Here is a 25,742-nt window from a genome sequence, read left to right as displayed (position 1 = left end):
TGTAAATCTAGTACCTATGTATGCTGCAGGTAGAGGAGCTCTATGGATCATTGGTGTGCTGTTATTGTAGCATGTGCAACATTCAGATTTCTATCCAATCACTCCTATGCACAATTATAAAGTAATACACCCAAAGTATAATTCACACAGAAAGGGATTATCATTTAGACTAGACCAGATTCACCAGAAACCTAGAGATGACATTTTCAGCGGCGACAGTTGTGGTGACACAGATTTGGCACCACCTGCTGGAGCAACAGAGAGAGGGGAACGAAGGGAAGGCACTGGATTATAATGACGGTCCAATCGTGACCTGGCTGGCAACTACACATTTGTACCCACCAGAGACAGGTGTGTAGGCTACATGTGTAGTAAGGATGTGGACATACCAACACACTCTACCTGGTGTATCAGTTACAAGACATGACACCAGTGAATATTTTTTCTTTTATATACAAAAGAGGAGACAAGGACAGCACAAAAATAAGTGAGTATACTGTGCTACTGATTGAGGTAATTATTAAAATCTCATTTAGTGAGAATTTTTTTTCTTTCTTCTTCGGTCACTTCAAGTCTTTCTCAGTCATTTGTGAGCTGCATGTCATCAGACAAATCATTCAACAGCTTTACCTACATCATTCACAACAAAATAGTGGCATAATATGAATACACAAACATCAAGGGGAAAAAAACATAGCTTATTCTCTTTGAAACAAAACCTGTTMCAAAAATGTGCTTATAAAATCAATATCAAAATGACTATCAGGGAAAATATTTCCCCTCCCTGGTATATAACCAACATTGCTGCACGAGAACCGTAAGGTTTCATCAGAAGGCTTGGGCAATTGAGAGGTGCATGGTATTGGTGGTCACCCTGTCCCAATTGGTACTCTATTCTCTATGTAGTGCACAGCTTTTGACCGGGGTTCTAGTCAAAAGAAGTGCACTATATTAGGGAATAGGGTGCCAATTGGGACGAGCCCTGGATTTTCTCTATGAAATGTCATGACCACAATGTGGGTTAGTGAAGTACACAAAAACAAMTTACATTTAAGGAAAATAAGCACGTTTTGCTAAACGGAGAAGTGTCCATGGACCAAAGGTTGGGATGCAGGCTAAAGGGAGCTGTACGCTGTTAGTGGAGAGTTTTGAGAATGTGTATATCCCATATCTCCTTGTTCCTGAAGTGTGCATTTGTTCACTACTACCCTCATATAGCATTGGATTGGTGTAGGCATGGTTAAAAACACCTTTTGCTAATACCAGTCATTTCATTTCAAATCCATAAAGGGACGTGAAGAAGTGCACATTTGCAGGAAGCGCCCATAATGTCTGTATAGACAAGGCTCAACCATTCCCTCTTTCTCCAACTTGGTCCTCTCACTGCTACCGCCACTGTTCCACATTATCCATGTAGTCCTCAATGGTGCTGTTCTCCTCCAGACCCCACCAGTCTGGCAGCTGCACCTCAGCCTCTCCACCTCCCCTCTTCTGATGCTTCCTTTCTGGGGAGGGTGGTCGTAGGTGGGTGGTGATCGCCTCCCCAGTCTGAGTCTCTGTCCACTGGGGCTTATCGCTGGGCCACTCGGCCACCGGCCTCCCCATCCCCAGCCTTGTTGACCCCAGCTTCCCTCTGAGCCTTCTCCTCTTCTGCTGCCTCCTCTCCCTGGCCTGTTTCCTCTCCTGCTGCCGGGCCACCTGGAAGCGCTGGAGTAACAGGTCGCGGGCATACTCGTACAGCTCCTCATCCCATTGGTTCAGCTGGCGGATCCGGAGCTGCGTCTCAGGCACAACCTCTACGCTGGCCGCCCGCGTGCCGTTGAGCTGGGTGAAGGGGGCGATGAACGCCAGGTGGAAGGTCCTCTCAAACAGGTACTGGGTTTTCCTCTGGTACTCTGTCAGGCCGAAGAAGGCCATGCCCCGCAGGTTCTGCTTGGCACTCTCTAATAACACGGCCCAGCGCTCGTCCTCGCTCATGGCCGAGACATTGTAGCAGCCCACCAGGCTGAGGTCTGCCAGCATGCGGACCTGCCGGTTGTTGGCCAGGTTGTAGGGGCAGTCCATGAACTCCTGCAGGGAGCAGCCGGACCAGTCATCCCCGGGGTAGCAGCTGGGCAGCTCAGCCAGCGTGGGGGCGCGCCCGTCACACACGTGCAGGGAGGCCTTCCAGGTGGCACCGCGCTGCACGTGCCGCCACTCGCTCAGGTAGCGCCACACCGGGTCACGCAGGATGGTGATGTAGTAGTAGTTCCGGCTGAGGAACAGCAGACAAATAGAATATAGAGACAGACAGACAGAACAGAGAGACAGACAGAACAGAGTGAACAGAGAGACATACAGAACAGAGAGACAGAACAATACAGAGAGACAGACAGAACAGAGTGAACAGAGAGAAAGATACCTAGGTCAGTTAATTTGTCTTTAGACTTGTTTTGAATTCAGCACCTCTGTAATATAACTGTAATAATAACCAACGCAATGGTCTCAATGAGTCTAAGTCACAAATGGCACCCTATTTCCTATAAAGTGACCTACTTTTGAACAGGGCCTCTGATCAAAACCAGTGCACTATAAATGGGAATAGGGGGTAATTTGGCACTCTCTGCAGCTCAAGATGAACAGCTATTGACCCAGCTTAACCAGACCAGAATCCCCTTTCAACCCTAGAGAAGCATGAATGCATTTGTCTCTGATTGATCATACATAATAAAATATTAGATGTGAATTCAATTTAGGAACAAGATACTGAACAAACTGAAATTGTTGTCCACAAGTAATTTCAAATCCAGTTCTCTGAGTGACACTTACCTGGGAACTGTAGGCTTCTTGGGGGGCTCGCGCGTGTTCATGAGAGACGGCACGCAGTTGGTCAGCTCGGTCCAGTCCGCGTGAAGACCACAGCTCCAGCCAGTGGAGAACCGGGAGAAAAGCCACGTTTCCCTTTTACCTGGCCGGTAACAGGTGCATTTCTTTTGGCCAACATGACACTCACAAGGCCTCTCGAGTTGAATATTACGCACTAAATGTCGACCAAATGTTGTACCCCCTGTCTTCTGGATGTGTAGAAAAACAATAACATCATCTCCCTGGATATTGAAGTCTACGAGTCGACTGAGGTCTGCAGAAGTGAAATTGAAGCGGGGAATATAACGGGCTAGGGCACAGTCCTCAGCGACGTATGTGTCCTGTCCACTGAGGCCAATGTCGTTTCCCTGGGACCCGATGGCATTGCTGCCCGAGTTGGAGGCCAATGATCCTAGGTGCAACAGTTGGCAATCGGAGCTAGGACAAAGGTACTGAAGCACAATCACGCCAAAGAGCAAGCTTATCACCAGGGCAATCAAGAGCCGGTGGTGGTTGGTGGACCTTTCATCCATCTTCCCGAGAGAAACTAAACCGCATTACTCAAGCAGTCTGACCCACTGGGCCCTGCCTTGGTTGGGGGCAAACACTGCTTTCTAGCTTTATTGCTTTCACTTCGTTAACAAAAACAATGACAAGCTAGCGGAACAAGTAACCAGGCTAAGCTAGCCACACAACATTCGCATACAAACAGAGAGGGCTTTTGATGTTTCACGAAATAATTATGTTACAGACGTGAAAACATGTACCTCTCACAGAAGTCTGCTTGTATGTCACGAAAGCATTACGGATTTTGTGTTTCCCACCAACAATTAGGTGCTTAGAGTCCCCTTCCATCATCATGTTCCCGATCACTAAACGTCCTTCCCAGAATCCCCTGCGTTGGCTGAGGCTCGTGAAATGACGGCACTTACATACATGGGCGGAGGTTCTCTGATGTGAGCCAATCAATGACTGTATATATTGGCCAATCCATAAAGATGTATCTGTACCATGCTGCCCAGATTTGATATTGTGATTTCATGACTTTGTAGATGCATACAACATCCGCATGTCAAAGTTTCCAGAACTATAGAGGCGTTATCTTGACTCCTAGGTACATAAAGCTTTCCCGTCACCCTCTATATACCGCCGAAATAGCTCAGTTGGGAGAGCGTTAGACTGAAGATCTAAAGGTCCCTGGTTCGATCCCGGGTTTCGGCAGGTCTTTACATTTTGAATGAATTTGAAGGCTGCAGTGCTCGCATACCATTGGGATATTCTATGTGCCACGGGTTGAGAACCAAATACTAAAATAAAATATTTTATAGTCAACGTGTTTCCTTTTTCTATACAATGTAGGCCTACTGATGTTGGAAGGTTACRGTAGGCACCACAGCTTTTCAGAAATTTCCAGAGGAATTATCTACTCTCTTTGTGAAGGAGTAGAGACAATACCTGTAGTCTCTAAATACAGAAAGGCATGTGCATTATTGAATACTCATAAAAAGTCTAATGGGTTTAATCTGAATCCTACAGACAAAGAACCACACACTGTGTACAAAACAATTAAGAACACCAGCTATTTCCATGATATGGACTGACCAGGTGAATCCAGGTGAAAGCTATGATCCCATTGATGTCACTTGTTCAGGTTAAAGGATTAAGCCTTGAGACATAGATTGTGTAATGTGTGCCAGTCAGAGGGTGAATGGGCAAGATAAAATATTTAAGTGCCTTTGAAAAAGGGTATGGTAGTAGGTGCCAGCCGCACCAGTTTCTGTCAAGAACTGTAACACTGCTGGGTTTTTCAGGTTTAACAGTTTCCCATGTGTATGAAGAATGGTCCACCACCCAAAGGACATCCAGCCAACTTGACACAACTGTGGGAAGCGTTGGAGTCAACATGGGGGGGAGACACAACATCTGCATTTTTCAGAGAGCATATGCTTCTTCGTTGCAATGGTTCATTTGTTGAAATGCATATTTTTAAAAGGTAATGTTTCATCTTTAGGGTAAACCTACCTAGTATTTAGAAGACCATCATGTAAATGTCAGTAATTCAGAATATAAATTTAGAGGACCATCATGTAAATGTCAGTAATTCAGAATATAAACCATTCAAGACCATTTAAATATCTGCAGTCTTTATTTCAACAAGACTAGGAAATGTTTAAGACACCTTTTCTTTTACAATTTAGCATCTATCTCATCTTGTTTTTCTCATAACATTTAGGAGATACTCAGAAGTAAAAACATGGATTGTTATGGCCTCTTTCAGAGACATCTAAAATGGCTGCTCATTTACATATTACTTTGTCACTCATATGAATCCCAAATGACACCCTATTCCCTATGTAGTGCACTACTTTTGACCAGGGGCCATAGGGAACAAGTGTGTCAATTGGGACACACAGACTCCTCAGTCCTCAAAGATGACTCCATGCTGTTCTGGTGGGCCGAAGACCGATGAGGTGTGCCGTCATATAGAGTGGCTTGCGAAAGTATTCACCCCYCTTTGCATTTTTCCTATTTTGTTGCCTTACAACCTAGAATTAAAATAACTTTTTGGGGGGTTTGTATCATTTGATTTACACAACATGCCTACCAATTTGAAGATGCAAAATATGTTTTATTGAGAGTTWAAAAAAATAAATGACAAAAAAACWAAACTAGAGCGTGCATAACTATTCACCCCCCAAAGTCAATACTTTGTAGACCCACCTTTTGAAGCAATTACAGCTGCAAGTCTCTTGGGGTGTCTCTATAAGCTTGGCAGATCTAGCCACTGGGATTTTTGCCCATTATTCAAGGCAAAACTGCTCCAGCTCCTTCAAGTTGGATGGGTTCCGCTGGTGTACAGCAATCTTTAAGTCATACCACAGATTCTCAATTGGATTGAGGTCTGGGCTTAGACTAGGCCATTCCAAGACATTTARATGATTCCCCTTAAACCACTCGAGTGTTGCTTTAGCAGTAGAATTAGGGTCACTGTCCTGCTGGAAGGTGAATCTCCGTCCCAGTCTCAAATCTCTGGAAACAGGTTTCTCTCAAGAATTTCCCTGTATTTAGCGCCATCCATCATTCCTTCAATTCTGACCAGTTTCCCAGTCCCTGCCAATGAAAAACATACCCACAGCATGCCACCACCATGCTTCACTGTGGGGATGGTTTTCTCGGGTGATGAGAGGTGTTGGGTTTGTGCCAGACATAGCATTTTCCTTGATGGCCAAAAAGCTAAATTTGTCTAATCTGACCAGAGTACCTTCTTCAATATGTTTGGAGTCTCCCACATGCCTTGTGGCGAACACCAAACGTGTTTGCTTATTTTTTTCTTTAAGTAATGGCTTTTTTCTGGCCACTCTTCCATAAAGGCCAGCTCTGTGGAGTGTACGGCTTAAAGTGGTCATATGGACAGATACTCCAATCTCCGCTGTGGAGCTTTGCAGCTCATTCAGGGTTATCTTTGGTCTCTTTGTTGCCTCTGATTCCTTGCCTGGTCCATGAGTTTTGGTGGGCGGCCCTCTCTTGGCAGGTTTATTATGGTGCCATATTCTTTACATTTTTAATAATGGATTTAATGGTGCGCTGTGGGATGTTCAAAGTTTACTATAATTTTTTATAACCCAACCCTGATCTGTACTTCACAACTTTGTCCCTGACCTGTTTGGCGAGCTCCTTGGTCTTCATGGTGCCGCTTGCACAGGTGGTGTTGCAGACTCTGGGACATTTCAGAACAAGTGTATATCTACTGAGATCATGTGACACTTAAATAAAGTCCACCTGTGTGCAATCTAACTAATTATGTGACTTCTGAAGGTAATTGGTTGCACCAGAGCTTATTTCGAGGCTTTGTAGCAAAGGGGGTGAATACATAAGCACTACTTTACCATTTTTTATTTTATATAATTTTCTAAAACAAGATATCATTTCACTTCACCAATTTGGATTATTTTGTGTATGTCCATTACATGAAATCTAAATAAAAAAACATTTAAATTACAGGTTGTAATGCAACAAAATAGGATTTACGCCAAGGGGGATGAAAACTTTTGCAAGGCACTGTATCCATCTCAACTATCAGGCTGCGTCTGAAATGACACCCCATTCCCTACATAATGCACTTCTTTTGACCAGGGCCCACAGTGCACTGTGTTAAGTATAGGGTGCCATTTCAGACACACCTGAGGTTGTTCCATGGATCATAAAAAAGGAGAACCCCTATGGTACTATAAGCTAGACCAACACACCTGCTGCCGTGCCTACAGGAAGATCTGCGGCCATGGCGCTCAAGCAGACATTTGCCATTACTGCCCCACATTTACCATTTGAGATTGAAAAAAATAATTTGATGACAGAAACATTATTAAAAGACTGCAAGTTGAGTGTGGAAGGGCCGTATAGATATTTCCTCTGCAAAGGCTGCATAGATGTTTTTGCTGCATGTCATCACAATTTCCTGTCCTCAAGCCCCAAATGTCCTCAGGGATTCCTTCCAAGTTCTGGCGGCCGGCCAGGCGTAATCCTTGGGGGCATTAGGGGTTTAGTGCAGAAATGTGTCCAGCACCATGGGGGCACAAGAGGCACAAAAGGTCTTGAGCGAACAGCCGTGTCCAGGCATCACCACCATACATCAGCCAATCACCTTAGAAGACTTGACAGACTGCAATATGCAAGTCTGTTTTTTTCTTAACAGAGTTCAAATGTAAAATAGKAAATCTGAAACCAATACCTTCAGTTAATTTGTAAAATTATGAATATCTTTTCATCTACACAATATATCAATACATTCTGAATACTGTATTTTTTGAATGCATGTTTGTAAATGCTTTAAAATAAACATGCAATTAAATAATTTACTGTACAAAAGCAACCAGTGGATAATGTGAGGTGAAACTTTTAGGTGATGTGAATTCAAACATATTGTGCTTGTCAGTTATCCAATTCAACACAAACTCAGGTACACCGTTCTGTCTGGAGAGACAGAAAAGTACTTCTGCTGACAACGGATACAATTGATTGATTTGAGAATTCCCAGAAAACAACAGTTTTTCATGATCATTAAGTAGTTACTAACGTACCAAGGTTTCATTTTCCATGCAAGACAGAATGTATCAACTTTAGTTGCAAACAGTTGAAATTATTGGATGCAAGGGGGGACACGTCAGACAGATCTAATGAAAGTAGAGGTAAATGTCTGTATGGGGTGCAAACAAGCACCCCAAAACAATCTGTGCACACAGACCACCAGCTCCTACAACTAACAGTACAATTCATTGTAGTACCTAATACATATCTTTATTACAAAAAATGTGAACACTACCTCCACGTAAAACCCTGTGTTCCAATTTTATCATACTCAGTCTCCACGTTTCCCTCATCTCCAATTCAATTCACAAAGTCACTCAATTGTGTCTTAGTTTCTCTTTTCTGCTATATCTAAAAGATGTTGAACATACAAGCCACTCCCTGCCAAGATCACATTTTTTCATGTCAGACTGACTGTGCAGAGTTACTGCCCCAGGACACCCGTCAGCTCTGCCTTCTATAGGGGGAATGCCAGGGAGAGGGAGCCCCTCCTGTCAAGTCTCCAGCATTCCCTTGTAACCTATATCAAGACTTCCCCCATACATCCAACACAGCTAGTTTATAATGATGATGATTCAGAGAACACATGCGGTATGATCTCAGTGGACTGGTTTAGAGTGTAGTTTAGGATGTGATGKATACACACCTGGGCACACAGAAACCCAGAGAACCCCTCACCAGCTAGTTCCACCTCCTACCAAACCATCAGCCCTGTAACTTCTCTCAGTGTTTTCCCACAGAGCTACCAGTCTCTTGTACTTTCAGCTGTGTGAGCCAGTCTGAAGCTTCAACATGTGACCAAGATTTCCATTTCAATGTTTTCATACACATTCATCCCTGGCCAGCCTGACGATCCGGCCACTATATCTTTAAAAAGAAAAGGAAGCACACTCACAAAGCAGAAACATTGTTCCTTAGTTGCTCTCTTGATAAGGGAAATGCATTTGTGAATAGAGAGCATATTGTTATAATGAAAAGCACTCAGACACACAGGCACACTACAAAACGTGCGCACACACACACACAATCCCGGGTTCCAATTGAGATATCTGTAAGACACTAACACCCACTTGGACAACAACTCAAATGTGAATAATGGTAGAACTGAAAACACTGTCGGTGATGTGGCGGTGGAGATCCTAGCTTCAAGGGGCCAATCAGTTAATCGGGACAAAATGCTAATAAAAATAAAAAAAGTGAACATTTTGGAAGAAAATCGTATCGCTGTACACTTGATGTCCATTTTTATAAAAACAAAATTAAAAGTGAAGTTATTATAATATTAATAACTCCAGAGCCCCCGCCCCCCCCAAAGATGGCGGGCAGACCGAGGTCCTGAAGGCAGTCTTTTATAAAGTATCTCTGACAGTTTTTCCCCTCTTCTCTCTGGCGCTCTCTCCCTTTCCTTCCCTCGGCAGTTTTATCTCCAGTGGGGGGCGAGCAGGGCCAGGACAAGCGCACTGAGTGCCAGTGCCATGCTCCTGTGTGCCACACGGACTACGCCACTCGTGTCCTGGTGCACCACCTTGACTACGCGGGGGTTGATGGGGGTGGCTGTGGTGGAGAAGTAGATGTCCCGGTCCACCTCACAGGACGGAGAGTCACAGCCGCTGCCACTCTCCTCTCCTCCGCTACCGTCCTCATCTGGAACAGAGAGCGAGAGAGAACGAGAGAGAGAGAGCAGGTTGATGGAGGCCATGAACTCAGGACTAGAAACAGCATTCGGGGATGAAAAGAGAAGTGATCAAGTCTGTTGTAACATTTTGAACGGTAGCTGAGTTGGTAGAGTATGGCGCTTGCAACGCCAAGATAGTGTGTTTGATTTCCGGGACGACCCAGACGTAAAAGCTTTACGCACGCATGACTAAGTCCCTTTGGATAAAAAAAGTGTCTAAATGTCATCTAAGGTACCTTCTCTCACATGAAGGCATTAGTCATCCAAGGTACCTTCTCACACAGGGAGGCATTAGTCATCTAAGGTACCTTCTCACAGTGAGGCATTCGTAGGCAAACTGAATACATTATCTGGCCTAGATATTCTCATCTATAGACAGGTGGGGTGTTTACCAACAAAACCACTGGGTGTGCACTACGCAACTAGGAGGTAAAAACAGACTGGGTGGGCTTACAATCAAATGATTATTGCCAATTTGTGTAAGCTTAGTCTGCAAATATTTATTGAAAAAATAAATACATTTGCCCAGTAAGCACCAACATAGTGTCTTAATAGGGAGTTGGGCCACCACGGGCCARAACAGCTTCAATGCACCWTGTCATAGATTCTACAAGTGTCTGGAACTCTATTGGAGGAATGCGACACCATTTTTCCACAAGAAATTCCATAATTTGGTGTTTTGTTGATGGTGGTGTAAAACACTCTCTCAGGCACCGCTCCAGAATCTCCCATAGGGTTGATATCTGGTGATAGACAGCCACGGCATATGGTTTACATCAGTGTTGATCAGTCTTCGTCACTGATGCTCCTGCTAAACGTTCCCCAACAAATCACCCCTCTTTCAAAGTCACAGATCTCTCCATCCAGACATGGTAGCTAAAATTAATGGGCAATTGGGCATGCTCAACATTTTTATACATGAACCTAAGTGGGATGTTACTCCACACCTGTGTGGAAGCACCTGCTTTCAATATAATTTGTATCCCTCATTTACTCATGCGTTTCCTTTATTTGATCATTTACCTGTACATTGTTACAGTTGTTGGTTAGCTAGCTTGCAGATTTTTTCCAAATTAGCATAGACGTGACAAGAGTCAAAACACGTCAACACAGCTTCTTGCTAGCTATCTGACCGTTCAGAAGACAACACACAGCCTTTTACCTCAGTAGTGCATGCATTATTGTGGTGACGTGGTCAAGTCGAGTTCTCTGGAGAGGTGTGGTTAATAGGCCTCAGTCAGTTAATCTGTTAGGGTTTACCATCCTCACCTTGGTCGCTGGAGATGTCGTTGCCGCTATGGGCGGCCTTCAGCCAGCTAGTCATTTCCTTTAACACTGCGATCTGACTGCGAATCACCAGGTCTGGCTTTGTGATGTCCACTTCCACATCTGGGTTGGACACCTGATTGGCCAATCCGTTGCCCATAACAACAGACTCGTACCTAGGGAAGGAGGGTGTGCGTGAATGGGGAGATCCTACAGGACACACTAATTCGTTCTGCAGCAACCTTACTTTATGCCTTTAGAGTGAGAGACTCCATCCCTACGGGCCCTAGTCAAAAGTAGTGCACTAAATAGGGAATAGGGTCCCATTTGGTACGCAAAAAATGTTGATTGGTGTCTGTGTCAAGGGAGTGACCTGAGAAAACAACCTGCCAAACTAACCTGCTCTTTGCTGTTCCATTCCAACAGTCATCCCCAGACGTGATCCTCTCTCCAACACACACGGTCTCTGGCAGCGTGGACCAGAACTTCTTAGCATGCTTCAGCTTCTTCTTCACATCCGTCGTCTGGGTAGAAGGAGGCAGGCAAACAGAGATGGATCACACATTTATACTATGTCCATTTGAAAGACTTTGGACTTTTGCTTCTCACGTAAAAACTTGTGTTGAGGCTGCTGGTTGGACCCGATGTCTGACGAAGACTTACCAGTCTGTCCAGGCTGGTGCCAGCAGCTGTGGTGGGACGTGCATCGGGGCTGTAGGGACGGAAGCGACCGGTGAATCCTGTCTCCTTGACTGAGCGACGGGACCGGAAGCCTTTACCTGGCTGAGGCTGACCACACCCCTGAAACACCTGAAGAGGTGGAGAGTAGAGTGAGCGGCATGTACAGAGACAGACGGGCGGGGCTACCAGACAGAGACGGGAGGGCTACCAGACAGAGAGACAGGGGAATGCAGAAAACAGTCACAGACAGGAAGTGACTGACCTTCTGTGACACCTGCATGCTGTTCTCCTGCATGTTCATGATGGCCTCAGAGATCTTGACGTCAATGGGATCCATGACAGACTCGAAGTTGAAGGGCCCCTCCAACCTCTCAGCCAGACTCAACATTGCATCTGAGAATCAGACAACTCAGTCACAATGAAAACAACGACACCCTAAGTAAATACTTCTGGGAATTAAAGAAGCACTATAATCTTTTTGGGGCCTAGATTCTTTCGGCCATTTTCACTATGGGGCGATTTGGCTTGTTTCTACCAGCAGGGGGAAGCACACAGCAGTGTCAGTGTTTTGATCCTAAGAAGATTTAACAAGGCGCCCAAAATAAGGCCCAGTAAAGCTGCCACACAGAGAGGGGGTAGCAGGCACCAGAGGCACCCCAGTGAGGGACAGCATGGCAGAAGACTAACACACAGCATAGTGAGCTTTTCCTTGTTGGATATGGAAGCCCTTACCCAGGAAGTTGTTCCACTCTGTGTCGAGATCGGCCTGGTTGGCCAGACAGCCACGCATCACATTGAAACAGTAGTTCTGACACGGCTTGAGGGCAATCTGGCCAGAACAGTAGGGACAGTACATCATCTTCATGGCTGCCCGCACACAGCTAGGGGACGCATTGACCTGAGGGGGAAAGAGGAGGGAGTAAGGAGTTTATACTCCTATGCATTGGTCACTAAGTTTCAATGAGGTGAATGAACTGATCCTTTTCTTAAACCAACAGGCAGGACACTAAACCTATATACACAACATATCAAATTATTACTCAAATCCCACAATGTGATTTATAGTGAAAGTCCAATGTGCAGTATCTTATCATTAATGAGTCACTTCCAAAACTGCTATAAACCTATCATGTCCTCTCTTCACACACACCTAACAACAAAACAGTACCATTATGGAATCTTGAACTCCCATTCAGACAGTGTCCCAAATGCCACCTGCTTTCCACAGAGGTTAGAAAACACAGGAGGGTGAGGAAGAAATGTTCACCTGAACTCCCCACACCTGGTCAAACATTACAGGTTGTTATTCTGGGAACGTTTGTCTATTTAGGGGTTTAAACCAGCTGTTCAGTGCATGAGAACACTGACCAAGGCTACAGATAACCACAGCCAGAACAGACCAAATCTCTCTACACAGGAGGCTTTAAGGGCACTTCATGCTACTTCTCAACATCCTCCCTGGTTCCTATGTGACACTGAACCAACGTCTCCCATCACAGAGATGCTATAATGCAACTAATACACAGGGCCTTCAGAGAGTCTTCATACGTATTCCACATTTTGTTGATTTACAGCCTAAATTCAAAATGGATAAGATTTTTTTCCTCTCACCCATCTACACACCATAATGACAAAGTGAAAAAATGTTGACAATTCGGCCAATTTATTGAAAATGAAATTCAGAAATCTAAGTATCACACCCAATTCAATACTTTGTAGAAGCACATTTGGCAGTGATTACACCTGTGAGTCTTTCTAGGTAAGACTAAGAGCTTTGCACACATGGATTGTACAATATTTGTACAACATTTGTACATTACCATTTCAAAAATTCTTCAAGCTCCAAGTTGGTCGTTGATCATTGCTAGACAACCCTTTTCAAGTCTTGCCATAGATTTTGAAGCCAATATGTCAAAACTGTAACTAGCCACTCAGGAACATTCCATGTCATCTTGGTAAGCAACTCCTGTGTATATATGGCCTTGTATGTTAGGTTATTGTCCTGCTGAAAGGTGAATTCATCTCCAGTGTCTGTTGGAAAGCAGACAACCAAGTTTCCCTATAGGATTTTTCCTGTGCTTAGCGCCATTCGGTTTATTTTTATCCCCCCAAAAAAACTCCCTAGTCCTTGCCGATGACAAGCATACCCATAACATGATGTAGCCACCACTATGCTTGAAAATATGAAGCACGGTACTGAGTGATGTGTTGGATTTTCCCCAAACATAACGCTTTGTATTCAGGACGGAAAGTTCCTTTCTTTGCAGTTTTACTTTAGTGCCTTATTGTAAACAGGATTATGGGGTATTGTGTGTAGATCAGTGATACAAAATCTCAATGCAATGCATTTTAAATTCCGTCTGTAACCACAAAATGTTGAAAAAGTCAAGGGGTGTGAATACTTTTTGAAAGCACTGTATATGTAATACTACGCACTAACATCCCTCTTACCGTGGAGACCTTGTTGACCACTTCGGGCATGAGCGCCAGGCCGCGGGTAAATGTGCGCGCCGCCACGAAGGCCCGTGTCAGCTGGAGGCGGAGCTTGCGTGGCACGTCGCCAAACGGTTTTAGCTGCTCGGTGTGGCGGCTGACGCATTCCATGTAGGCGTCGCTGAACTCGTACTGGACGTTGACCAATCGGAACATCCTCTCCAGGAGGTCTTCCCAGAAGTCAGACAGCATGGAGTCCAGGTTGACCACGCCGCTGCCTGACACGTAGTAGCGCTTCAGCTCCTGGAAGAAGTGCTTGAATAGCTCGGCGTTCTGCACATACATCTTGCCGTATGTGCGCACGAACATGTCGTTGAGCGAGCGCTCCGCGTTGTCCAGTAACTCGCGGAAGAACTCTGCAGACAGGAAAGAGAGGGTGTAAGTATGACAATAGCGCATAGCTAAGACTTTGAATATCAACATCACACAGTTTTGTAATGATAGGCTATATTTGTGAACCCAATAGAATATTAACAGAGGTTATTATGAGGTGATATGATATTGAGGAAATGTCATTTTTGGCATTCTCAGCGTGATAGATAATGGCTTTGTAAATCTTCCAGAACATGTGGACGGAAGGGGGAGCAGATTTTAATCAACCCTCATCTTAATACCATATTTACTCTGCCAGAGATTGAAACTATGTATTCTATTTGTATCTGTGCATCTAAAAAACAAACATACAGTTGAAGTCGGAAGTTTACATACACCTTAGCCAAATACATTTAAACACAGTTTCTCACAATTCCTGACATTTAATCCCAGTAAAAATCCCTGTTTTAGGTCAGTTAGTATCAACACTTTATTTTAAGAATGTGAAATGTCAGAATAATAGTAGAGAATTATTTATTTCAGGTTTTATTTCTTTCATCACATTCCCAGTGGGTCAGAAGTTTACATACACTCAATTAGTATTTGGTAGCGTTGCTTTTACATTGTTTAACCTGGGTCAAATGTTTCCACAAGCTTCCCACAATAAGTTGGGTGAATTTTGGCCCATTCCTCCTGACAGAGCTGGTGTAACTGAGTCAGGTTTGTAGGCCTCCTTGCTCGCACATGCTTTTTCAGTTCTGCCGACAAATGTTCTATAGGATTGAGGTCAGGGCTTTGTGATGGCCACTCCAATACCTTGACTTTGTTGTCCTTAAGCCATTTTGCCACAACATTGGAAGTATGCTTGGGGTCATTGTCCATTTGGAAGACCCATTTACGACCAAGCTTTAACTTCCTGACTGATGTCTTGAGATGTTGCTTCAATATATCCACATCATTTTCCTCCTCATGATGCCATCTATTTTGTCAAGTGCACCAGTCCCTCCTGCAGCAAAGCAAACTGACAACATGATGCTGCAACCCCCGTGCTTCACGGTTGGGTTGGTGTTCTTCGGCTTGCAAGCGTTCCCCTTTCTTCTCCAACATAACGATGGTTATTATGGCCAAACAGTTCTATTTTTGTTTCATTAGACCAGAGGACATTTCTACAAAAAGTACAATCTTTATCCCCATGTGCAGTTGCAAACCGTAGTCTTGCTTTATTATAGCGTTTTTTGAGCAGTGGCTTCTTCCTTGCTGAGCGGGGTTTCAGGTTATGTCGATATAGGACTCGTTTTACTGTGGATATAGATACTTTTGTACCCGTTTCCTCCAGCATCTGCACAAGGTCCTTTGCTGTTGTTCTGGGATTGATTTGCACTTTTCGCACCAAAGTACATTCATCTCTAGGAGACAGAACGAGTCTCCTTCCTGAGTGGTATGACGACTGCGTGGTCCCATGGTGTTTATACTTGCTTACTATTGTTGGTACAGATCAATGTGGTACCTTCAGGCGTTTGGAACTTGCTCCCAAGGATGAACCAGACTTGTGGAGGTCTACAATTTCTTTTCAGAGGTCTTGGCTGATTTCTTTTGATTTTCCCATAATGTCAAGCAAAGAGCCACTGAGTTTGAGGAAAAATATGCTATGACTGAGATGTGGTTGTCGCACCTAGCTGTCTTAAGATGAATGCACAAACTAAGTCCCTCTGGATAGGAGTGTCTGCTAAACGACAAATGTAAATAGACTGAAAATGTTAGCGCTAGATCAAAATAAAGAATGTTAATTTCCTACAATTCTATGCATTTTACCATGGCTAATGCTGTGTTCCTCTGCTCAAACATTTTAACAAAATCAAACGGGCATTTGGCTTGAATGGCCGCTAACCCCAGTTTGAAAACCCCTGTCCTATTGTACATTTCCACAACCAGATTGAACGTCTCCTCCATAATGTTTTTGGCAGTGTGTCTGTGACTGTCATTAGAACGGTACTCCAGAGAAACAGATTTAGGTCTGCACAGCACTCCCAGAATGCACAGCTCCAGGCTATAGAAAACCTGACTTGCGTCCAAAATGGCACCCTATTCCCTATACATTGTTATCTAGCAGACGCTCTTATCCAGAGCAACTTAGTTTAAGAATTTATCATAAGGCAGCGGGGTGGAACCACCACATCTCAAGTCATAGCTACTTAATTGAGGAAGAAATGTGCGTACTATCAGCAAAGTCAGAGGTAGAAAGGGGAAAAGGTCAAGTGCTAGTTCACGAAAGGCAAAAAATAGGTTATATAGTACGCTTCTGACCAAGGCCCATAGTGCACTATATAGGGAATAGGGTTCCATTTGGGACCAGTCCTCCTGTAGCTGCCAATAGGGTTGAAAATCAGAGGGGTTATGATCAAAACAGATGGATGTTTATTTCATTTGACATTGTCCTGTATGTACTGGTTTCCCTTCACAGCAGTGTCCCAACAGCAGGAATAGCACAGTGTCCCAACAGCAGTAATAGCACAGTGTCCCAACAGCAGTAATAGCACAGTGTCCCAACAGCAGGAATAGCACAGTGTCCCAACAGCAGGAATAGCAGTGTCCCCAACGCAGGAATAGCGCAGTGTCAGAACAGCAGGAAATAGCAGTGTCACCACAGAGCAGGATAGCACAGTGTCCCAACAGCAGGAATAGCACAGTGTCCAACAGCAGGAATAGCACAGTGTCCCAACAGCAGGAATAAGCACATAAAATCCCCTCAGCAGAAAAAAACCACTATGGAATGGTTGTATGGAAGAAAAACGGTTGGAAAGGGAGGAAGAGAAAGAAAAGAGTGAGGGGGATGAAAGGTGAGTTAAAGTTTGTTAGCGGGAAGAGAGAGAGAGAGGCTGAATATGGGAGAGGTTGGTTGCCTGGTTCCTGTAAATCCACTGCCATTCAACAGAAACGTCTCTCCACATTAAGCTGCTTCAGACTGACCAAATGGCATTTTTCTGTTGTCACATTCCATTCGTTTTCCTTTCTCCCTGCTCCTCTTGGTCTGTCCTTCAGAGCATTTTCAATAGGATTACTGCTCCCCTTCCTCCCTTTCCATATAGGACCTGTCCCCCCTCTCTCGCTCTCTCCCTCCAATGCTTTCAGTTGGTCAGTTCCTTCAGAAGGCTCTCTTCAGTAGAGACGGGAACAATGACCTACTTCATCCTAAGAATGTCCATCACCCCCCCACCCCAAAATAATCCAACACCCTCTCCCACGAACCCCCCCCTGCTACCGCCACTTTCTTAATCTGAACAAATGAGAATCCAGACTCACTGCAAAATGCTCACCTCTCTCCTCATGCCGGCACCATACACCCCCCTTACCCCTCTCTCATGCGCGGCACCATACACCCCCTTCACCCCTCTCTCATGTGCGGCACATACACCCCCCTCTCATGTGCAGACCATACACCCCCTTCACCCTCTCTCATGTGCAGCACCATACACCCCCTTCACCCCTCTCTCATGCGCGGCACCATACACCCCCCTTCACCCCTCTCTCATGCGCGCACCATACACCCCCCTTCACCCCTCTCTATGCGCGGCACCATACACCCCTTCACCCCTCTCTCATGCGCGCACCATACACCCCTTCACCCCTCTCTCATGCGCGGCACCCATACACCCCCTTCACCCCTCTCTCATGCGCGGCACCATACACCCCTTCACGCCTCTCATGCGCGCCACATCACCCTCTCTCATGCGCGCCCACCATAACACCCCCCTTCACCCCTCTTCTCATGCGCGGCACCATACACCCCCTTCACCCCTCTCTCATGCGCGCACCATACACACCCCCTTCACCCCTCTCATGCGCGCACCATACACCCCCCTTCACCCCTTCTCATGCGCACATACACCCCCCTTCACCCCTCTCTCATGCGCAGCACCATACACCCCCTCACCCCTTCTCATGCGGCAGCACCATACACCCCCCTTCACCCCTCTCATTGCTGCGGCACCATACACCCCCTTCACCCTCTCTCATGTGCGCGCACCATACACCCCCCTTCACCCCTCTCTCATGGCAGCACCATACACCCCCCTTCACCTCTCTCATGCGCGCACCATACACCCCCCTTCACCCCTCTCTCATGCCGGCACCATACACCCCTTCACCCTCTCTCATGCGCGGCACCATACACCCCCTTCACCCCTTCTCATGCGCGGCACCATACACCCCCCTTCACCCCTCTCTCATGCCGGCACCATACACCCCCCTTCACCCCTCTCCATGCGCGCACCATACACCCCTTCACCCCTTCTCATGCCGCGGCACATACACCCTTCACCCTCTCTCATGCGCGCACCATACACCCCCCTTCACCCTCTCTCATGCGCGGCACCATACACCCCCCTTCACCCCTCTCTCATGCGCGGCACCATACACCCCCCCTCCCCTCCTCATGCGCGCACCATACCCCCCCTTTCACCTCTCTCATGGCAGCACATACACCCCCCCCGTTCACCCCTCTCTCTCATGTCGCACACCATACACCCCCCTTCAACCCCTCTATGTCGCGGACACCCATATAACCCCCCTTCACCCCTCTCTCATGCGCGACCATACACCCCCCTTCTACCCTCTCCATGTGGCAGCACCATACACCCCCCTTCACCCCTCTCTCATGTGCAGCACCATACACCCCCCTTCACCTCTCTGTCTCATCTCTTTCTCCTTGTACACACAGCTTCGGTTCCGCTGTAGTTTCTGTGTGCCCTCTGCCCGGCTTTGAAATGTAAAGTTCCCATGCTCTCTCCGAGGGAGTCACCAAACGCTCCTGAATTCGGGCACCAGGACACACACACACACACTGCAAGTGCGGCGCTGTCACTTCCACTTCAGACTGACAATCCAAAAAGAAAAACGAAGTGGGGGAGGGGTGGGGGCGGCTTGCGGAGGGTTAAGTTGAGGGCTTTTTTAACTCCAAATCCCCACTGTGTCACCAAGGATACCGGAAACACTGCAGTACTTCCATTCACGTCCCCACACACAAAGACAGGGGAGAGGGCACCAAACTCCACGCTCCATTGACAGAGATTAAAACAAAAGGTCCTTCTACCCCCCCCACCACCCCCCACTCCGGAATGTCAGTTGCCACAAGTTTAAAGTCAGTGAAAGGAGACATGAGGGAGGGGAGGAGGGAGGACAGGCCCCATCATCCTGCCTATGCAGACATACTAATGAACCACCACTTCCCACCCAAAAGATCTGTGCTGGCAAAGATGTACAGGGGGTCAGTAACAAGGTAGCACAAAACACTTCTAGTTGTAACTTCTGGTTGTTTTTAAAGATTGTTTAAAGTTGAGCGGATTTCTCTGGCTGAAGCTATGGCCTCTAGTATGAAACCAGCATTACACTGGCATCTTGATTCATCATTAAAAACGGTTTATGACATACAGCCGTCGGCCAACAGCTAGGCCGTGGAGCAGCACACACTCCCTTAAGGGTTTTCCTGAAGAAAAATGTGCTTACTGCTCAACCATTGGTTAAGGAAAATGTAGGTGAAAGGTTAGAGGAAAAGGATCATGGTGTGTAGGGAAACACTAAAGACATATGAGGCAGTATAGCCGCTTAACCTGTGTGTGTTCGTGTGAGAGTCTGAATGTAGATCCTGACAGCAAGAATCTTGTTAGAGAAAGAGAGAGAGAGAGCCTGGAGGAATCTCTTCCCCCGCCCCCGAAGTATGAAGCACTGATGTTGGGCCCAATCCATCACCCCAAGAGAGGAGCTGACCAACCTCCCTAGCACTCCTCCCTCCCCTTTCCTCCCATAAGGAGAATTGGACTTCCCTCCTCCTCCCTCTATCTTCACAGTAATTGCTCCCTTTTCTTGTGGGGTTCCACCCCTCCTGCTGTTAGGACCGCAGTGCTGGAGATGTATGGGTCTTGATGCGTGTGTGTCCTGGGGCAGAAGGGCTTAATCCCAGACATAGTTAGCTCCCCCAGACAGACAGACAGGGACAAACACAAACCACAGGTCAGAGGGAGATAAAAGAGAGCGGGAACTATTTCTGGCCCGCACTTAATTGGCCATGACTCCTAACTCCAGGCACATGATGAGGACTCTGCTCTACCACTTCCTGTGTGTCTGTGTTTGTCTCCAGCTCCAGATGAACCATTAGCCACCATCATCATTACCATCTCCAGCCACTAAATACAGCGAGCCGCAGGCACGTTTCCCGTGGCAGACACTATGCACCGTGGCAGACACGTCTGTAGGAAATGGCTGCTTCTGGACGTCTCAATGTGAGAATTGGGGTGTAATCACTAATCCAAACACTTGCAAAATGGAAGAACTAAATTCAGGTACTGTAAAACTTCAATTAAACCGCTGAGTCTCAAAAAGGCGCCTGTCCCTTATAATAGCCGGGCAACTGCACACAATTCAGAAAATAAACATCTGTTTCAAATAAACAATGGGTCGAAATGAATTGTTTACGAGGTTAAAATGAATTACCAGAGACGTAACCAAGTCACAATTTTGCAAGTCCTAAGCAAGTCTTAATCTTCGAGTCAAGTCCCAAGTAATAATGGGCAAGTGTCAAGTAAAGTCCCAAGTTCCACAGCTCAGGGTGAATCAAGCCACAAGTCCCTTGTTTAGGGTTTCGAGTCCTCATGTCAGTTAAGTGTCTAATGCCAATTTTATTGCAATTGAAATGCATCAGTGATTTTGGACCCACATGTTTTACAAATGGCATACCTTTCCCCCACTACCAGTCTTTGAAACTGAATGCTATGATTTTTGGGACCGATGATGCCCTGATGCAGAGGTGGCCCCACAGGTCCCAGAGTGGTGGGGCAAATTGTTTTCCCTGGGGCCCGGAGCATTTACTAATCTGGTAACCTACCCAGGTATACATCAGGACCCTATAGGATCTGACAGTGATTCATTAGTAGTTGTAAAAAATGTATGTATATTAGCAAAGGACCAGATTTACATTTGAGTCATTTAGCAGATGCTCTTCTCCAGAGCTACTTGCAGGAGCAATTAGGATTAAGTGCATTGCTCAAGGGAACACCAATAGATTGTTCACCTAGTCGACTCGGGGATTCGAACCATTGCCCTTTCGGTTACTGGCCCAACGCTCTTAACCACTAAGCTACCTGCCGGCTAGGTACACAGATATTTTCTAAACTGGTCATATGGTTGTAAAGAAATTCTGGAAAAACTACTGGCCCAAGGGAGGATGACAACCCTGTCAAACTGCAGCAACCTTGTACTTTATAATAGGAATTCATTTAAAACTAGACTTTACACAGACAACCACTGCAACTTGACAATAGAACTCGCAGGGCTGAGATTGGGGCTGAGATTGCTTTATGCAGGTTTGCATTGTATAGGCCAATGCAACTGCAATTAAAAATAAATGTACATTTATGTAATCAGTATTATGTAGGTGAAAGATGGGTGACTGTTCATCTGACTGATCACCTCATTCAGGGCAACTCAATACAGCAAATGCAATAAGGATTCAGAACTAACCATTCTACCAAAACAGCCAATTGCTATTTTCTGGAATGCATTACATCTAAACTGGACATATTGGTGAAGTCGGTGCAGTCTTTTTGGATCTTAAAAAGACCTTTGACACTGTGAATCATGAAGTTCTCCTAGCCAAACTATCCTCCCTTAATGTGTCCACTGAAGTCATTAGTTGGATGCATTTCTATCTGACAAACAGAAGCAAAATGGTTCGTTTGGGGGACACTCAGTAGAACTCTCTTTACTATAACATTGGCGTCCCACAAGGGTCAATATTACACACCCTTCTGCTTAACATCTACAGTTGAAGTCGGAAGTTTACATACACCTTAGCCATATACATGTGTACTGTTATTCACAATTCCTGACATTTAATACGAGTACAAATTCCCTGTCTTAGGTTAGTTAGGATCACCACTTTATTTTAAGAATGTGAAATGTCAGAATAATAGTAGAGAGAATGATTTATTTCAGCTTTTATTTCTTTCATGACATTCCCATTGGGTCAGAAGTTTACATACACTCAATTAGTATTTGGTAGCATTGCTTTCACATTGATTAACCTGGGTCAAATGTTTCAGGTAGCCTTCCACAAGCTTCCCACAATAAGTTGGGTGAATTTTGGCCCATTCCTCCTGACAGAGCTGGTGTAACTGAGTCAGGTTTGTAGGCCTCCTTGCTCGCACACGCCTTTTCAGTTCTACAGACAAATGCTCTATAGGATTGAGGTCAGGGCTTTGTGATGGCCACTCCAATACCTTGACTTTGTTGTCCTTAAGCCATTTTGCCACAACATTGGAAGTATGCTTGGGGTCATTGTCCATTTGGAAGACCCATTTACAACCAAGCTTTAACTTCCTGACTGATGTCTTGAGATGTTGATTCAATATATCCACAATTTTCCTCCTCATGATGCTATCTATTTTGTGAAGTGCACCAGTCCCCTCTGCAGCAAAGCACACCGACAACATGATGCTGCCACCTCCGTGCTTCACGGTTGGGATGGTGTTCTTCGGCTTGCAAGCCTCCCCCTTTCTCCTCCAAACATAACAATGGTCATTATGGCCAAAGTTTTATTTTTGTTTAATCAGACCAGAGGACATTTCTACAAAAAGTACGATCTTTGTCCCCATGTGCAGTTGCAAACCGTAGTCTTGCCTTTTAAATGGCGGTTTATGACCAGTGGCTTCTTCCTTGCTGAGCAGCCTTTCAGGTTWTGTCGATATAGGACTCATTTTACTGTGGATAGATACTTTTGTACTTGTTTCTTCCAGCATCTTCACAAGGTCCTTTGCTGTTGTTCTGGGATTGATTTGCACTTTTCGCACCAAAGTACGTTCATCGCTAGGAGACAGAACACGTCTCCTTCCTGAGCGGTATGACAGCTGCGTGGTCCCATGGTGTTTATACTTGCGTACTATTGTTTGTACAGATCAATGTGGTACCCTTCAGGCGTTTGGAAATTGCTCCCAAGGATGAACCAGACTTGTGGAGGTCTACAATTTTTTTCTGAGGTCTTAGATGATTTCTTTGGATTTTCCCATTATGTCAAGCAAAGAGGCACTGAGTTCGAAGGTATGCCTTGAAATACATCCACAGGTACACCTCCAATTGCCTCAAATTATGTCAATTAGCCTATCAGAAGCTTCTAAAGCCATGTCATCATTTTCTGGAATATTCCAAGCTGTTTAAAGGCACAGTCAACTTAGTGTATGTAAACTTCTGACCCACTGGAATTGTGATACAGTGAATTTTAAGTGAAATATTCTGTCTGTAAACAATTGTTACAACAGTTACCACCATTGTCATATCATTTWCAAACATAATTTACTTAGTCTGGATAGCTTAAATCAGTATGTAGATGCAAGCCTGGTCTTTAAGATCCTGCATGGTCTTGCCCCTCCCCCCCTATGCCGGCATATCATGCTCAAGGAAATCACCCCCAAGATAACAAGGGCAGTAACTAGATGGGATTGCTTTGTCTCTTTCCAACACAGTAAAAATCGGTCACCCGGCCTTCTCTGTTAGAGCTACAATATACTGGAATGCATTGCCCATGGACTTGAGAAGCTGCACCGATTATTGTAATTTTAAATTGACAACACGGCTCAAACCTATACACGAGTTATCTGTGGTTGCTCATATGTAAGACAGTTGATGATAGTGTTGTTAGAATGATATATTATTGAATGTAACGGATTTGTATTATTTGAGTGAGTATTTTTATAGTAGCTGTGTAAAGGCCCTTACCTGCCCAGGGACTACTGGTGCAAATTATCTTTTGGCTAACCYCGGCACATTTACATGGATGTTGCATTATTGTAATATTGATTAATGTTCATTGTCCCCTATAAATAAATAGTAAAAAAATAAACGTTTAATTTCAGTTAATCATTTTCGAATGAAAAGGTCAAGGTAGCCTAGCCAGTCCAAGTTCAAATATAGCCTAAACCAAATTTGATTAAAATTCTTATTTTACTTCTAACACAAATAAATGGGCTATAAATATTCTACATAACGTTACCACTTTGTTTACCCTACACAGAGTGCAAGAGGGGACAGGGCATTGGCTGTAGCCTATGCAGCTGCAGGCTGTGGTTGTTATCAGTAGCCTAGTTGATCACACTGAGAAATCGTCTCGTTTTCTTCCCATACAGTTTAGGTGTAGGCTGCTGCAACATTTCTGCGAAGAGTTTTTGCTTGCGTCTGTTGGGAGTGATGTGTTATGTTTACTAAATAAATATCGGAAGATAGTGGATTGGCGCACACTTTGCTAGATTACGTGCTTTGTGCCTGGCCTGCGCAACCTGTGATTTCCATGAATCTAATTGAACAAGACACAGAACAGAACCTGCAGCACTCTGAAATAAAGGACAGATGAGCTTACATAGTGTGCGAGATGACAAATCAAGTCTCTCCAGTCATACAACTCAAGTCCAAGTTAAGTCACGAGTCATAGATGATCAAGTCAAAATCAAGTGGCAAGTGTTTCTCTATTGGCCAAGTCAAGTCTCAAAATCGAGTAGTGCTCCAGTACAAGTCACGTGACTCGAATTACCATGAATGTTTGATTACATTTAATAATTCAGAATGACTTAAATTGCTATCTCCCATTTTAATCACCAGTAAAAAAACTGTCAGCCATTGGCAAGCAAAAAAACAGTCAACAACTTCAGGAGTACAGAACCCCATAAATCGTCTGGTCACCCTCTAGTGGTGAAAGTAAGAAATGCCGGAAAAGTACAGTCAAAGAATTCTTGTGTCAAGTAAAAGTAATTTTTTTAAAAAATTAGATTTGGGAGTCATACTAAGACAAAAGAAATGTGACGGTGTGTAAATGATAACATTAGTGAAGGAAATAAATTGATTAAAATGCTGGAAGTAAACAACTAACCATGCAAATGAGCAAAAGCTGTGTGCATTAAAGCTGGACACCCCATCCAGGGAGAGAGCCGCCTGAGGCTAGGGGACACCCCACCCAGGGAGAGAGCCACCTGAGCTAGACACTCCACCCAGGGAGAGAGCCGCCTGGTGCTGGACACTCACCCAGGGAGAGAGAGCCGCCTGCGCTGAACACTCACCCAGGGAGAGAGAGCCGCCTGCGCTGAACACTCCACCCAGGGAGAGAGAGCCGCCTGCGCTGAACACTCCCCCGGGAGAGGCCGCCTGCGCTGACACTCCACCCAGGGAGAGAGAGCCGCCTGCGCTGACACTCCACCCAGAGAGAGAGCCGCCTGCGCTGAAACACTCCACCCAGGGGAGAGAGAGCCGCCTGCGCTGAACCACTCCACCCAGGGAGAGAGAGCCCGCCTGCGCTGAACACCCACCCAGGGAGAGAGAGCCGCCTGCGTGAACACCCACCCAGGGAGAGAGA

At 45.4% G+C, this 25,742-nt stretch overlaps 2 protein-coding genes and 1 non-coding gene across 4 annotated transcripts in view; 1 reads left to right on the top strand and 2 right to left on the bottom strand.

Annotated features, from left to right (window-relative positions):
- Positions 1 to 433: 433 nt before the first annotated feature.
- LOC111967238 (heparan-sulfate 6-O-sulfotransferase 2) lies at positions 434 to 4,869 on the bottom strand. Its single transcript, XM_023992121.2, has 2 exons — positions 2,809 to 4,869; positions 434 to 2,254 (listed from the first exon to the last, which is right to left on the bottom strand). The coding sequence occupies exons 1-2, from the start codon at positions 3,375 to 3,377 to the stop codon at positions 1,387 to 1,389; spliced, it is 1,437 nt and encodes a 478-aa protein (XP_023847889.1). The 5' UTR covers positions 3,378 to 4,869; the 3' UTR covers positions 434 to 1,386.
- trnaf-gaa (transfer RNA phenylalanine (anticodon GAA)) lies at positions 3,993 to 4,065 on the top strand. Its single transcript has one exon. It is a non-coding gene; the product is annotated as a tRNA-Phe (tRNA).
- A 102-nt stretch (positions 4,870 to 4,971) lies between the features above and the next one.
- Positions 4,972 to 25,742, bottom strand: part of gpc4 (glypican 4) — a 52,454-nt gene continuing 31,683 nt past the window's right edge. For both annotated transcript variants that reach the window (XM_023992119.2, XM_023992120.2), the window contains exons 3-9: positions 14,003 to 14,400; positions 12,284 to 12,449; positions 11,814 to 11,944; positions 11,534 to 11,680; positions 11,270 to 11,394; positions 10,874 to 11,046; positions 4,972 to 9,573 (exon numbers count right to left, since the gene is read on the bottom strand). In XM_023992119.2, the coding sequence (XP_023847887.1) occupies positions 9,350 to 9,573; positions 10,874 to 11,046; positions 11,270 to 11,394; positions 11,534 to 11,680; positions 11,814 to 11,944; positions 12,284 to 12,449; positions 14,003 to 14,400 (1,364 nt within the window). In that variant the 3' untranslated portion in view covers positions 4,972 to 9,349. The remainder of the gene's footprint in view (positions 9,574 to 10,873; positions 11,047 to 11,269; positions 11,395 to 11,533; positions 11,681 to 11,813; positions 11,945 to 12,283; positions 12,450 to 14,002; positions 14,401 to 25,742) is intronic.

This window comes from Salvelinus sp. IW2-2015, linkage group LG8 (genome assembly GCF_002910315.2).
Source record: "Salvelinus sp. IW2-2015 linkage group LG8, ASM291031v2, whole genome shotgun sequence".
Taxonomy (NCBI): Eukaryota; Metazoa; Chordata; class Actinopteri; order Salmoniformes; family Salmonidae; genus Salvelinus; species Salvelinus sp. IW2-2015.
The sequence above is the reverse complement of the archived record's forward strand: the minus strand, read 5'-3'. Positions and strand labels throughout refer to the sequence as shown.